The 13,259-nt window shown below is 34.4% G+C and overlaps 1 protein-coding gene across 4 annotated transcripts; it reads right to left on the reverse strand.

Moving 5' to 3' along the window:
- Positions 1-51: 51 nt before the first annotated feature.
- LOC117161570 (endoglucanase E-4) lies at positions 52-13,259 on the reverse strand. 4 transcript variants are annotated; one of them, XM_076625878.1, is made up of 7 exons: positions 12,931-13,259; positions 8,841-9,023; positions 4,639-4,876; positions 3,595-3,873; positions 1,998-2,338; positions 1,335-1,584; positions 52-494 (listed from the first exon to the last, which is right to left on the reverse strand). In XM_076625878.1, the coding sequence occupies exons 2-7, from the start codon at positions 8,871-8,873 to the stop codon at positions 208-210; spliced, it is 1,428 nt and encodes a 475-aa protein (XP_076481993.1). In that variant the 5' UTR covers positions 8,874-9,023; positions 12,931-13,259; the 3' UTR covers positions 52-207. The 4 variants fall into 4 exon arrangements, with proteins under 4 accessions (XP_076481993.1, XP_033199095.1, XP_076481984.1 ...); XM_033343204.2 differs by having other exon boundaries at positions 8,841-9,214; XM_076625869.1 differs by having other exon boundaries at positions 8,841-9,214; positions 12,881-13,259.

The following is a 13,259-nucleotide window of genomic DNA, read 5'->3' on the forward strand; positions in this document are numbered from 1 at the left end:
CAACTTTCAGCTTTCAAAAAATAAAAGTCAAAAGATAATCCTCTCCGAAAGATCATTTGACAATATCTTCCAATTTATTTTGTATTCACAGATTATGTATGAATTATGAAAAAGTCTTCTTTCGTTATTTTAGCGCGAACTATTTCGTTTTGGAGAGTAAAGTAATTCCTTGGTTCGTGGCCAAAAGCAGCGAACTGTTATCGCACGTTACGTAGTGCTTTTAACTCGTAGTTGCAACAATCCGGCCAGTGCACTCGTGAATCCGGCATTGTAATCCAATGTGACTTCCGTGTATACGTAATCCTCTCGATGATCGTGAAACTTGTCCGCCTCGTCGGGGCCGGAGACCAGGGCACCATAAAGGATTTGAGGGTTTGGTGCGTCCTTGTCGAATTCGGGCCATCCACAAACGGCTGGTCTGTCGGGGCAGGATGACGCAGCATGATGTGGCTGCTTCGGTGGATTTCGACCCCAACCGACCACGTAACTCCTGCCTAATAGGGGTGGAAAGAGTTTTGCTTTAATTGCGATGCGAGAAACGAAGAAATTAGGGTAACTATACAGGATGTTGAAAAAGGTGAGTGCGATACTTGAAGGGTTTATTATAGTACTCGTAGAGAGAAGTAAAAAGTATGTAATCGATAAATATATTGTATATGTACACTGCTGACCATAAGCATGTATTTGGATTCTTCGTAATGTTAATTTAAGTTCAACGTTTCCCACTGTCTTTGTTCTTTAATTATTTTATTACAAATCTATTAATTTATCCGTGTAGTGTAATGTAATGTAATGTAATCGTGTCTTGCAACGTAGAATACTAAATAAAGTAAAATTTGTTAAAGTTTTACAATAATTGTAACGAGGTGTTATAATTGTAATAGGTGTCTTAATCAGGCTGACTTTCTCAAGTTTATACGACCCGAAATGGATGTTATATTTCAATAGGTATTATTAAAATACGTATAATTCTCAAATGTTTGATTTTATTATTCAATTTAATGTTTGTTCTTTTTGTGTATTCCACACCTTTTATGAATAAAACAATTTAAGAAAGAAACGATATCTGAAGCGATACAAAAGCGAAGAGGAGGTGAGGAGGAGAGCAAGGTTAATACTCACGGTCGACGGTATATATATAGATCTTAAAAACAATTCTTCCAATGTAAAATTAATTTTCATTATTTATTAGCGTTCGATATAAAAAACAAATAACGTTTGATAATAAAGTCTTATCATGATAATTCGTAAAATCACATTTTACTCGAGACCTGCTCCTTTGAATCAGGCTATACAATTTCCAATAGAGTCATATCGTATTATAGCAAGCTTACCGCCTCCTCCCAGCATATAGTAAATTTGTTGCTCGGCAAATTCACGATATTCCTGGGGATCGCCGATACCGGGTGAGTCAGCCGCCTCCAGGCAAACGAACGCTACATTTGCAGCGTGGCAGAGGGTGCCGAACTTGTCGATGTACAGCAATCCCTTCGGCGTGCGTTTTTGCTGGCGCACCGAGAAATCGCAGAAAGCACGTGCCGCGTTCTGATATTCCGGCTGCCCTGTCATCTGTGCCAACAAGACCTGCCAAAATTTTGACTTTAATTCATATCAGCCCGATACAAGTAATTTTTCGCCTTTTTAATTTTGCTTTGATTTTCATGATATTTTTTAGTAAATTATCTTGCTGAAGATATTTTAGAAGAAATTAATTGTTTGTAATATTTTCTACGAATTTATTGGTCTTTTTAGGAATCTAATTTGAGAAACGGAACCTAGACAGAAATTTGATTCATCTGCTAGGTATATTGTAAATTGCAAATTAACTCTTTCTGGTCGGCATTGTAATGCGGGGGCAGACAAATGTCCTCAGAAATTACAGAAATGTCCGGAAAGTTATAGTTATAAGAAAAATGAAAAAAAAAAAAGGAATTCGATGAATATGTATCTCTTCTTTTCTATCATTTTTCAGTACTTAATCAGGCGAATGAATTTACCTGAACGCCAGCGACCTTCTTGTTGTAAAAGAATTCGTTCGGTCTCTCTTTGAGATGGAAATGCTGGTAATGATGTTCAGCATCCTCGAGATATATTGTATCGTTCGTTGCCTTGAACAGCCACACCGCCGCCCAAGCCAATTCGTCACCATAATCCGTGCTCTCGTAATACTGAGCTGCTCCACGGATCGCTTCGTGATAAAGCCCTCGATATTCATTGGCAAACTTGTACAATTCCTTGGCGTGTTTCAAACATTTAGCACTGTATTCTGGATCGTGATTACGAAATACCATACTGGATGCTGCGAGGGCAGCAGCTGTTTCACCTGCTAGATCGGATCCTACAAAAATGATTATAGTAATAAAATAATAGATATAGATAAGATAATAGTAAAAATAAGAATAATAATGGTAATTATTATAATAAACAGTATAATTATAATTGATGATAATAATAAATGAAAACAAATAGAACTATGCATAGAGGAAATTATTAAATAATACGAAGTACAGAATCATTAGGCATTCTCTTTATAATGTTGTTCGAATATATTTTTTCGCAGGTCGAGAACTTTCTCAAATTCTACAATAAAAAGAAACCTATGAATGTTATAGAGCATATATGGACCTGGTGAGAGTCGTAAGAGAAAAGAAACGGAAATCGGCTTTCTCAAATACACTGGAAAGAGAATAGCAGAAAGTATGAAATGAACGTACGAAGAGATTACTTGACGTTTCAAATCAAAGGAATTCATAATAGAAGTAATAATTATTTTACGTTAAATAACATTTGTCGTGCTGATTACTAATTCTTGAAAAGAACATTTAAGAAATTGTTCTTACACTTGTTCATAAAAACAAAACATTTTCCACAGTATTGCAATTACACAAAATCGGCGATGAACGCGAAAGAAATTTAGGCTAAGCATTCCTACGTAAAATAAATGAAAATATCTTCTAGTTCTTTGATGAAGGCTCTTCTGATTTGATGAAACTTTGTTCGATATCATACATTGCTTTGCAGATGAACGCTGCCTAGTTAAGAAATATTTCTCCACGTTTCGCAGCCAAACAAGTTACATATATAGGAGAAAGGCAAAACTCGCAATATACGTATGTTTGACGAAAGTTTTACGCGAAATTATGAGCTTTCGGGAATTTCACGTTGGCTTTTGGCTCGAAACTACGTATGAACTGCCGCGAAATTTACTCATCGTGTTGCTTGTTCGTTCGAAGTTGATAGCATGTAGTAGGTACATCTGCAATACATGGGATTGTAGGCAGATTTTCTGCTAAAGGGAATTTTGACTAGAATTATCAGTTGCAGTTTTCAAAAACTAGACTATCGTTTCCCCGCGTAAAAATTAAATTTATATAATTGTATGTGGTTACAATATAGAGTTGTAGTAGCATGTACTACAATATAGTTATAATATAGATGATATTCGCACGGTATTGTAGTTAATAGAAAAATGAAAGATATTACTTAACGCACGTTTGTAAATGAATTTGTGAATATTTCAAAAACCTGGTGACAGAATTTTTCACGATCAATCTAATATTGTTATTATTAATATTAGATGTTATGATATTATACCTGGGTGTTCCGGATCAATTTTATAGGCAGGTCTGGTGGTATTCAGTTCTTCTGGTCTCCCCCAAAACGTGTGATCTAATGAGAAATCCCCGACTTGCCCGTAAAAGACATATTCGCTTACATGGCACTTGATGAAGTAGTCTGTAGCCCATTTGATGGCTTTACGAAGTTCGTCGAGTTGGCCAGCCGCGTTGTAAGCTTCTGGCCAACTGACGGCGCCCCAAGCCAGAAGGGTAGTTGTCGAAGCCATAGTAAAACCGAACTTCACGAAATCACCAGCTAAAAATATTTCGAATTATTACATTTTAATGTACTACGTCTTTATCAGGTATTTTTGTTACAACTTTTTAATGATTCAACGTACATATTTTTCTTCAGTTTATTAATCAAGATGATTGTACTCTAGAATATCGTGACATTCAACTTGCAAAACTTGAAAAGCAACTTACAAATGGATGTATAATATATCTTTTATAAGATGTATAGATATTTTAGTATATGTATAATTATTTATAGAGATAAACGTATAAAGATCAGTGGTAAAAATAATTTGCTAAACTAAAGAATTAAATCTACAAGTATGCTCACGTGTATGCGCCCGTTAAGCAGCTAATAAAGCTTCCAGTCAATTATAATCCCTATTTTTGTTAGAAAATGATAAGAACATATTTACTCTCAAACTCAAATTAACGATGTTGGATTTTGAAATTGCTCTTCTAGAAAAAATTACGAAAAATGCGACTTTCTTTTTACCTACAGTCTTCCTTCTACAGTCGTTAATAAATATTACTCGTGACATTACTCGAAGAAATAATCCTAACAAAAAAGAAAAAAAGGAAAAAGATGTGCAAGCACTTTCATATATCAATATAACGATAGCAAATTTACACAATCACGATATCGCGTAGGTAGAAAATTCTATCTACAGAACTTCATTTCTAGTAAGTATATTTTCCACTGATCATTTTATCGTTGCCTGAGCGATGCAATCATTCCTATATACTATGTAGTCTATATACCATACTATATACTGTTTTCAACTACCATCATAATAGCCTCCGGTCAAATCTTCTCCGTTCAGTCCTCGATCGTCGAGCGCCGAGTCCTCTCTCCATGGGATTCGATTGTTCTCCGGCAGCTTTCCCGATCGTTGTGCCTCGTAAAACAAAAGCGAAAGCTCCAGCACACGAGCGTAATCGTTCTCGTCCTCGATGGGTTTCACGTAGTACGGTGGGTTCGCGTTTATCGTATCGATGAAGGCTATCGATGCTATCGCCAAGCTCTGTAATGTGAATCATTCATTGAATTAAGCTTTTCGCGTAACTATCGAGGTGAGTTCAACGCATACGTGATCGTTCATCAGAATGAACGAGGATGTATGTATTTTTTTATTTTTATCAATGATAATATTCCCTTTTACATCGCTGTTGCTTCTTATTTTTCTTATTTAGTAAGGATTCTGTCTTTTTGAAAAGGATAAAAATATTTTCCTTCGATAATCGTACGAGTTCTGCGAACGTCTTGTAAGTTCTCGAAGTTAGGGGTTCTTATCAAATTTAACGAAAGTGACATATTCTCGACACTATAGAGTTATGTCGAAACCACAAAGTATGACTGCAATAAATCCGCAAGGCACGTACACGTGTTGTACGTGACGGACTTTCGTAAAGGCCACCTAAGAAGCGACAGCTAAACTTTCGTTATAACCTTAGGTAGTCGATAGAAGCGAAGCCACTCCTCTTTCCGATTCTATCGCGGAAGAATGCTCAATTTTTATCGCAGACAGAATTTTATTTCTCCGATGGGAAAACATAAATTCACTCGGCTATCATATTTTATTGCCTTCAGATAATTATAATATTCGAAGCTCCACATCTGCTTTTTTTCATCTTTATTTAATACTTAGACAAGATAATTTTAAATGTTATTCCTTAACTGTATGTTTATTGAAAATTAGCCCATTTCTAACACAATTATATAAAATGTTCCAAGATGTATACGAAAGAATTCCTAGTATCGCTCCGAAACAGCGAGAATATTCGATAAAAAATCTTCATTGTAAAACACATTATGTACATCCATTCATATCCTTTACCTTAAAAATGTTCTTAGAAAAATTTATTATGGCACAACCTAATATAAGAAGAAATACTACAATATTTTATTGATCGAACGAACAACTCTAAACCGAGCAATTTTTATACTTGTCACAGGTTTAAGAAGGTCCAGCAGCGTAAAAGGGACATCGATAAACATCGATATCATTTCGTGACATCGATTGCGAATAAAATTTCGTGTTCATATCGGCGATATCGGTCGATATGTACGTGAAATGAGTTTGGAACCGCGTTTGGTGCGACGTGTACTTCGTACAGTCCGGCGTTACATTCTTTCTAAGAAATTCTCAAGGTTCGTCGACCATGTAATATCTGTATGACAAACGCCAATACCCTTTGCAAACACGAAGCTTATTGTAAACTCGTGTTCTCGCATTTTTACCACTACGGCCGACGACGAAATTTGTCCACACGCGGCTCGCTGCTACGCGGACTTTAATATTTGCGATCTTACGCGGGGATTTCGTTGCAAACATGAAACGTAGTACCAGCGTCCGTTGGTACATGCGAGTTTCTGCAGTTTCTGTGTAATAGAAAAAGTCGACGAACCGAAGGTTTTCTCTTTTTGCTACGTTGGAAATTATTTTCACTGAAAGTTTCTTTCCTACACCATGTAAAGAATTACAGAGAGAAATTAACAGATGTGTAAAATTACTTTTACTAGAAGTTCGTTTGTTTCGCTATGTAGAAGATTATAGCAAAAAATGAATTTTATGTATAATTAAAGTAACGTGCAAAAATCTTAAACCACTTACAAAATAGAACCGTTTTGCTCTTACGAAGAGAGAATCCTTGGTATGATTTAAGAATTATCGATTAACGCAAAAGATTAAAGACAATTAATAGTAATTAATAAAAATGGAAAATACATTTTTTCTTTTTTCACATCTGGTTGTTAGCAACGCCAATATGAGCAGAGATAGACATTTAGCAGTTAGATTTTTCAAAATATCGATATCTCTTTTAGGAAGGAGAAAACGATTGAAACTTGATCTTTATTACAGAGATCTTCGCCCGAAGTTCTTTTGATCCGGTATTTATCGCGAAAAAATTTAATCTGAAGCAATTAATATTTAAAGTGGCCGTCATTGACTTTGCGGGCTTTCAGAAATTCATTTACAAATGTGATGGTTGTCTTATGATCTCCAAGCCACTGAATCGCAGGAAAGGTGAATTAATCAAATCGATCGATACTTTCTTTAATTAGACGATTTATTTATGCAAGAGTAATCCCGTTCGAAGGTCGATCCCATCAGACAGTAAGAATGCAGACTCGCGTGATGGTAATACACGTCTGCTTAGTAAGACATGGGGACCGGAAGTCGATGTCCCGGCTGCTACTTCCGGCCACACGAAGGAGTCTACAGCTCGTCAATGTCAGATCCAAGGAGGGAAAATTCGATTTCACCATATCGAAATGTCATCTGATATAAAATTAGAAATGGATATTGCACATTTTCAGAGACGTATAATTTAATATACATAATATAAAAAGTATAGTAAGTTATTTACATTTTACACGTTTCTCATCCATTTCTTTTACAGCTGATGATATTTAATTGTTTTTAAATGTATTATTTTTACACCATCCTATATTATATCTGGATATTTCTATACTATAAAATATTTAACAGTTTAATATTATTTTTATATCGTACGTATATTCATATATTTATACTAGAGCTTTAAAAGTGCTTACGTTTAGAAAAAGGAGGAATCATACGTTCATCGATGTTTACTTTGCAATTTACTATTGTGTGGTAAAGTTATTTGCAGAATAAAAATCACGTTATCATCTCCAAAGATGCAATAATGTAAAATAAGTTAATAAAACGAAAGTTCAATGGCAACTAGTTTGTCGAAATTGCGAGTGAGCGTGTTGTGTTCGATGAAACGAACATCGAGTTTTTCGGCGTTTGATTTCGCGCGAGTCAATTCGAACGCGTTGCATCGCGCCAGAAGCAACAATAAGTATTCAAAACGACGTCTCGCGTCGGCATTTTGTTCGATGAGCAAGCACATATGTAAGTGTGTGTACGTATGAATCGAAAAGACATGACGTAACACGTGACGATAGAATGGAATCTTACGTGTATTTGATACGAAGCGATAAGAAATACATACATATAAAATTAGTAACGCTCTTATAATTCCATGACTTACAATTAAAAGTGATATAAGTAGCTATGTATATATATACAGGGTGGTTGGTAACTGGTGGTACAAGCGGAAAGGGGGTGATCCTACGCGAAAAAAGAAGTCGAAAATATAGAATAAAAATTTTTCGTTTGAGGCTTTGTTTTCGAGAAAATCGACTTTGAATTTTCGCTCGGTACGCGTGCACTTTATCACGCCTCGTTATAACGGATCTCATTGTAGATCGTTGTCTCGATGGAAAAATTAAAAAAAAAGAAAACAAATTTTTATTCTATATTTTCGACTTCTTTTTTCGCGTAGAATCACCCCCTTTCCGCTTGTACCACCAGTTACCAACCACCCTGTATATCAAAATATTTAATTGTTAATATTACAATATTATAATAATCCATTAATGTAATTACCCTACTATTGTGTGCTAATCTTGTTATTGTTAATTTATCTTTTAATCTTTTGTATCTTACCTTCCTTCCTTATATTTTATAATTATATTTTAATATAATTAATATAATTTTTGCTTTTAATAAAATCAATATAAAATAAATATAATCTTTCATTATACGTGATATTATGCGCCAATATAATAACTATAATTTATACGTGACAAAGTCAAATTATTCGGTACAAAACTCATACGAGGAACTATAGATCAATTTTTCAGGATGAGTGGTTGCAAACATGCTGATTATAAATGTTATAAAATGACTGATGTTGTACAACGACACGTGTCATAAATTAATTTGCTATTTGAAGTTTCTGGATATAATTTGGATGTAATCAATCACCTTATCTTTACGTTTATCCGATATTATCCCAGACCCAAAATTTAACACTATGAAAATGAAACGCATATCACCTGATAAAAAGAGGAACGGTTCATTGGAAAATAAATGTACGTGCCAAATTTTTCGTAGCCACTATAGAAATTAGGTAGTTTGACGTCTGTTATCACAATGAAGAATGATCACTCACCGCAACATAGATGACAAACGCGTTCAGTTCCATTCTCGATTTTTCTCCCACAATTCTTTCTGTGGGACAACGGACGACTGTTAATCACCTTTTCGCGGCGTTTGCCAACATCGATGTAAAACGCATTTCGGGATGTTGCATGTCGATTATTCACGTGCACCTCTTCATCAATAATTTCCACTCCTGTGAAATCGTTTCTTTAATCACAAAAGCGTTTCTTTCCTTGTTCCGATCTTGAAGAGTTCTTTACGATTTGATCAAATGTATAATTAAATTGATCAACGTTTGTAGTTAATATTCTTCTAGCGTCGTTCACAAAGTGGAGGAATTACTTGATTGATTATCTTGACTTTGAATAAAATCATCCACTGATTCTGTAATATGTGAGAAACCGACTTAGTAAATTGAAAATGATTTGCAATTTTATTGCAAATTTGAGAAATTTTTCATTAACCGCTTCCCGTACCATTTAGTTCGACGAAACAGACCAGCCTGATGCTCGTAAACAGGAACTAACATTCGGTCACAATCGTAACGGGCGAAGAAACAATCCGCGAGTTCGACTTGTTATGTTTACGTTTGGCCCAAGTATCTGGTCGCGAGTCAGACTCGCGATATTCATATTTGGACTAAAATTTTCATCGCGAGTCTGACTCGCTAAAGTACGAGAAAGGGTTAATAATTACTGCTTTAGAAGCTCACAAATTTTCTGATTTCCACGCGATATCGGAATAAACCTAAATATCTTTCTTTTTGTCTTTGAACTTTACGCAAGAATAAATTACCTTTCCTCTTTGCTGACAGCCAAGTTGCAATTGTTTAATTTATGTGTTCACAATTTTGTTACATTTTGTACTTAACATTTTATTAGAATCTCTAAGAAACATATATCTGACGTTTCGAGGAATTGGATCAGAATTATCGTCACAGAGACATCGAATTACAGCGGGAATTATATTGTGCAGCCACAAACGTGCTGCATTTACTGCGATGTTTTTAATTTATTATTTGATCTTAAATGTACGAACAAAATTACTTTATTATTTTAGAATTGGTCTCATATAATATGAAGAACGTGACTTATACATACGTCATGTTCTGTCCCTGCAATCTTCATATTAAGACATACTATTAAAAGAAACATTTTTTAATACCTTTTAAATCATACCTTTATCTCCTTTCCATTCATCGTTTAATTTACTCACCATTTCCTTAAAACTCAGACATTAAAATAACATTTAAAATATTCTTCACGAATTTTAGATATTCATGCAAAATTTCCTAAATACCTTACACAAATCCTGCACAGTTTTTAAATAGTTTCTATGAAAAAATTCACATCGTAAAGTTATATTTTCTCTTGTCTTTTTTCAAACACTTCTAACGAATCTTTTACTCAAGAAGTGATGATGTATTAAACGGCCGTCGTTTCTCTCATTACGTTTTTCCTCAGTTATGTAAGAACCGATCGATGCGACCAGGATGTTTGAAACGCTTCTTTAACCATAAAACATAAAGAAGATAATCGTTTCCAAGCAAAAAAGAACGATTTTTATATCACGCACGGCGCGCGGAATTTTTACTGTTGTATTATCAAGAATTTTCAAAACGAGTAAATCATATTACATTCGCGAACGAAAGACTATTGAAGAGGAAAATTCGTGAACTATGTATTATCCTCTTTTCGTAGCTGGTTTTATTAACGATTCGCCTAAGAAGGTTGCTCTTTGTACTATTGGCATATATACAGAGCTAAGAATATTCTATCTAGTTACTCTGTGCTTGGTTTATCACGTTTCTTAAAGTTTTCCTTAGGCGAAAATTGCCTTTGCTTAAATTGCGACATAAGCATGAATTCCACGTTTGAATTAATTTATGGGAACGTAGCAAATCTTTCGATGTGACGCGTGTTCTTGTAATAATTTTGATCCTTTCATCTAAAGTTCTTTTTGCTCTATATTAAAATATTTCCTTTCAAACACACGCGAAGTGCCTTAAAAATAAAGCGAATTGTGGTCAAAAAATAAAAAACATCAAACAGACCGAGAAAGTAAACAAATATATTTATATCGTGTTTTCTTTACTATGATCTTCATGTATGCTTCTATTTTTGGATAAACGCAGTGATCATGTTCGCACGACACCATTAACTTAACTTAACTTAACTTAAAAACTGTTATCTGTTCGTGGAAAGCGCGTCTGACATATTCGTGTGGATTCCACAAAGAGACCGACGTTAATTTCGCGATAAAGAAGAACGTACTAGCCGAAGATTCGGATTGTTCGTCCGTGCGCGTTATTTGCATTCCACCAGAGGGATTTCTTGGTAAAACGATCTCACAGAGGTACCCTGGAAACCGAGCGCACAGGAAGTTTGGAAAGTCGACGTTTACTGCCGACGCTAAATATTTTGTCTGCGTGCTTTCCGACGACGACGATTCATAAAATATATGGCACGAAGTATAGCACTCGTTATACTTACTCGTAGTACTCGTTACTCGTAATATTTAACGAGTGAAAGATATCTTTGCTTAATAATGTTCGTATTAATGTTTGAACTAATGTTCTATTTTTCCTATTGTTTTCATAAAACTTTAAATTCGTATAAACATGCACAGCCTATCAACGACTTTTTTTTTTAGTTAAAACTGTTTTCTTTTTTCCTAACAATTTGACAAATGCATAATTATTTCTTTAGTAATATCGTATCTCGTTCGTTAAACTAGCATGCGTGAAAATCGAAACGGAAATGAACGAGAAAGGAGCAAGAAGCGAAATTCTTGATTTAATTGACAAGTACATCAACCGACAGCTCCAGTTCAATACGAAATAATGATCGGTTGTATACTCTCGTTATGACAACTTGTACAGCAATTATGGACGCGTTCCATCCGTTAGCAAAATGGCAAACAACCAGAAGAAAGTTCCGCTTCGTTACCGAAACTTCCTACGAATAGCTTTTATGATTTAATAAAAAAAAAATAGCTCTTTTGTAGCTCTATAAACAATCTTCTATCTCTAAGCGGTGCTTCGAGGAAAAAGTGTTTTAAAATAAGATTCCAGAAATGAAATATTTAACGATAATTCTAACAATAAACTTCGATGATATTCAATGATATTGCAATGCACTTGTTACATTTAGCAGGCAAGATCCAACTGCACGAAGTTCTTTTTAGCTGTCGATTTCGTGTGAGTCATCGAAATCATGCATATTGCATATAAATTATAAATACGTATGAAAGATACTTCGATGGTTGTCAAGTCGACATTTTCAATGCAGACGAAGACGTTGTTTACCACTGACTCATTTAACGCGTTTTCTATTAAGAATATTAAATGCCAAAGGACGGTCAAACGTATCGCCTAATCGCGAAAATGAAGATGAAGTGGTACCGATACATAGACATTATTTTTGATAGTTTATAATACTTTAAATTTATGTGCATAAGGGTTTTTTTACTAATTGTTATTTTGCCCTAATTTGTACATTTTTGAAGATATATTCATTGAAATATATCGTATTTCATTCATATATCGTATTCATTCACGAATATTTAATCATGCAATATAATTAAGCTATTTATTATAAATTAAAAAGAAATTCAGATTAAAATCAATTTCTTTCAGATATCTTTTATAATCCTTCCAAAAAGTTGATTATAAGATAACTTTACTTTTTCCATCCTTTTTTCTGTGAATGGTATAAATAATATTGCAAAAAATTCATTACACTAATAATATTTCTCTGTAAATGGAAAATTCGATAGAAATCGAAATCTAAATCCTAAATATAGAATTAGGAAAGGAAAAAAGAAGAAGCAATATTTAAAAAGAAATTCTGAATTATGCAGGGGAAGAATAGGAAAAGAAATAACTCTTCCAAAACTTCTATTAATTCGCAGATTACTACCCAATCGTTTGGAAAGTATTTCACATATCGTAGATACTCGTTTATATCTCCTACCAAAGCTCGTTAACGAACAGAGTAGTATATCTTTAAATGAAAAACGCAATAAATAAACATTCATTATCGTAATTACCCGTAATTTAATCTCGATTAGATGAAACGACTTCCTCGATTGAACCTCACCTTTCTTTTCTTCAACACCTTTAAGCAGTGACGATCCACTTTTTACATTCTGCTATTGTTTACAAAATCCTACCCTGTTCAAGTAAATTTCCACAATATTCAGAGAAATCACAAAATTCTTTATCGCGAAACAGATTGTTCGTTGTTTCGATACTCCAGCTGCGATTCACTTCGACATTTGAACTACACTATGCATTTAACGAGGTGAACGCACTTGTCAGTCAGAAAGTTCATGAACCGAGAGTTTCAAAGAATCCAGCGTTTGATGATCGCGTTTCGATCGATTCGTCGACTGATCGATTATGTGTCTGACTGACTGACTTACTGAC

The sequence above is a fragment of the Bombus vancouverensis genome, chromosome 2, assembly GCF_051014615.1.
Source record: "Bombus vancouverensis nearcticus chromosome 2, iyBomVanc1_principal, whole genome shotgun sequence".
NCBI lineage: Eukaryota > Metazoa > Arthropoda > Insecta > Hymenoptera > Apidae > Bombus > Bombus vancouverensis.

Excerpts from the sequence above, each read along its gene's own strand:
- LOC117161570 (XM_076625878.1), bottom strand. The coding sequence starts at position 8,873 with ATGGAACTGAACGCGTTTGTCATCTATGTTGCG. Across the intron at positions 4,877-8,840 it reads CGTTTGTCATCTATGTTGCG|AGCTTGGCGATAGCATCGAT; the intron begins GTGAGTGATCAT and ends TTCACATTACAG. Across the intron at positions 495-1,334 it reads CTATATGCTGGGAGGAGGCG|GCAGGAGTTACGTGGTCGGT; the intron begins GTAAGCTTGCTA and ends CACCCCTATTAG.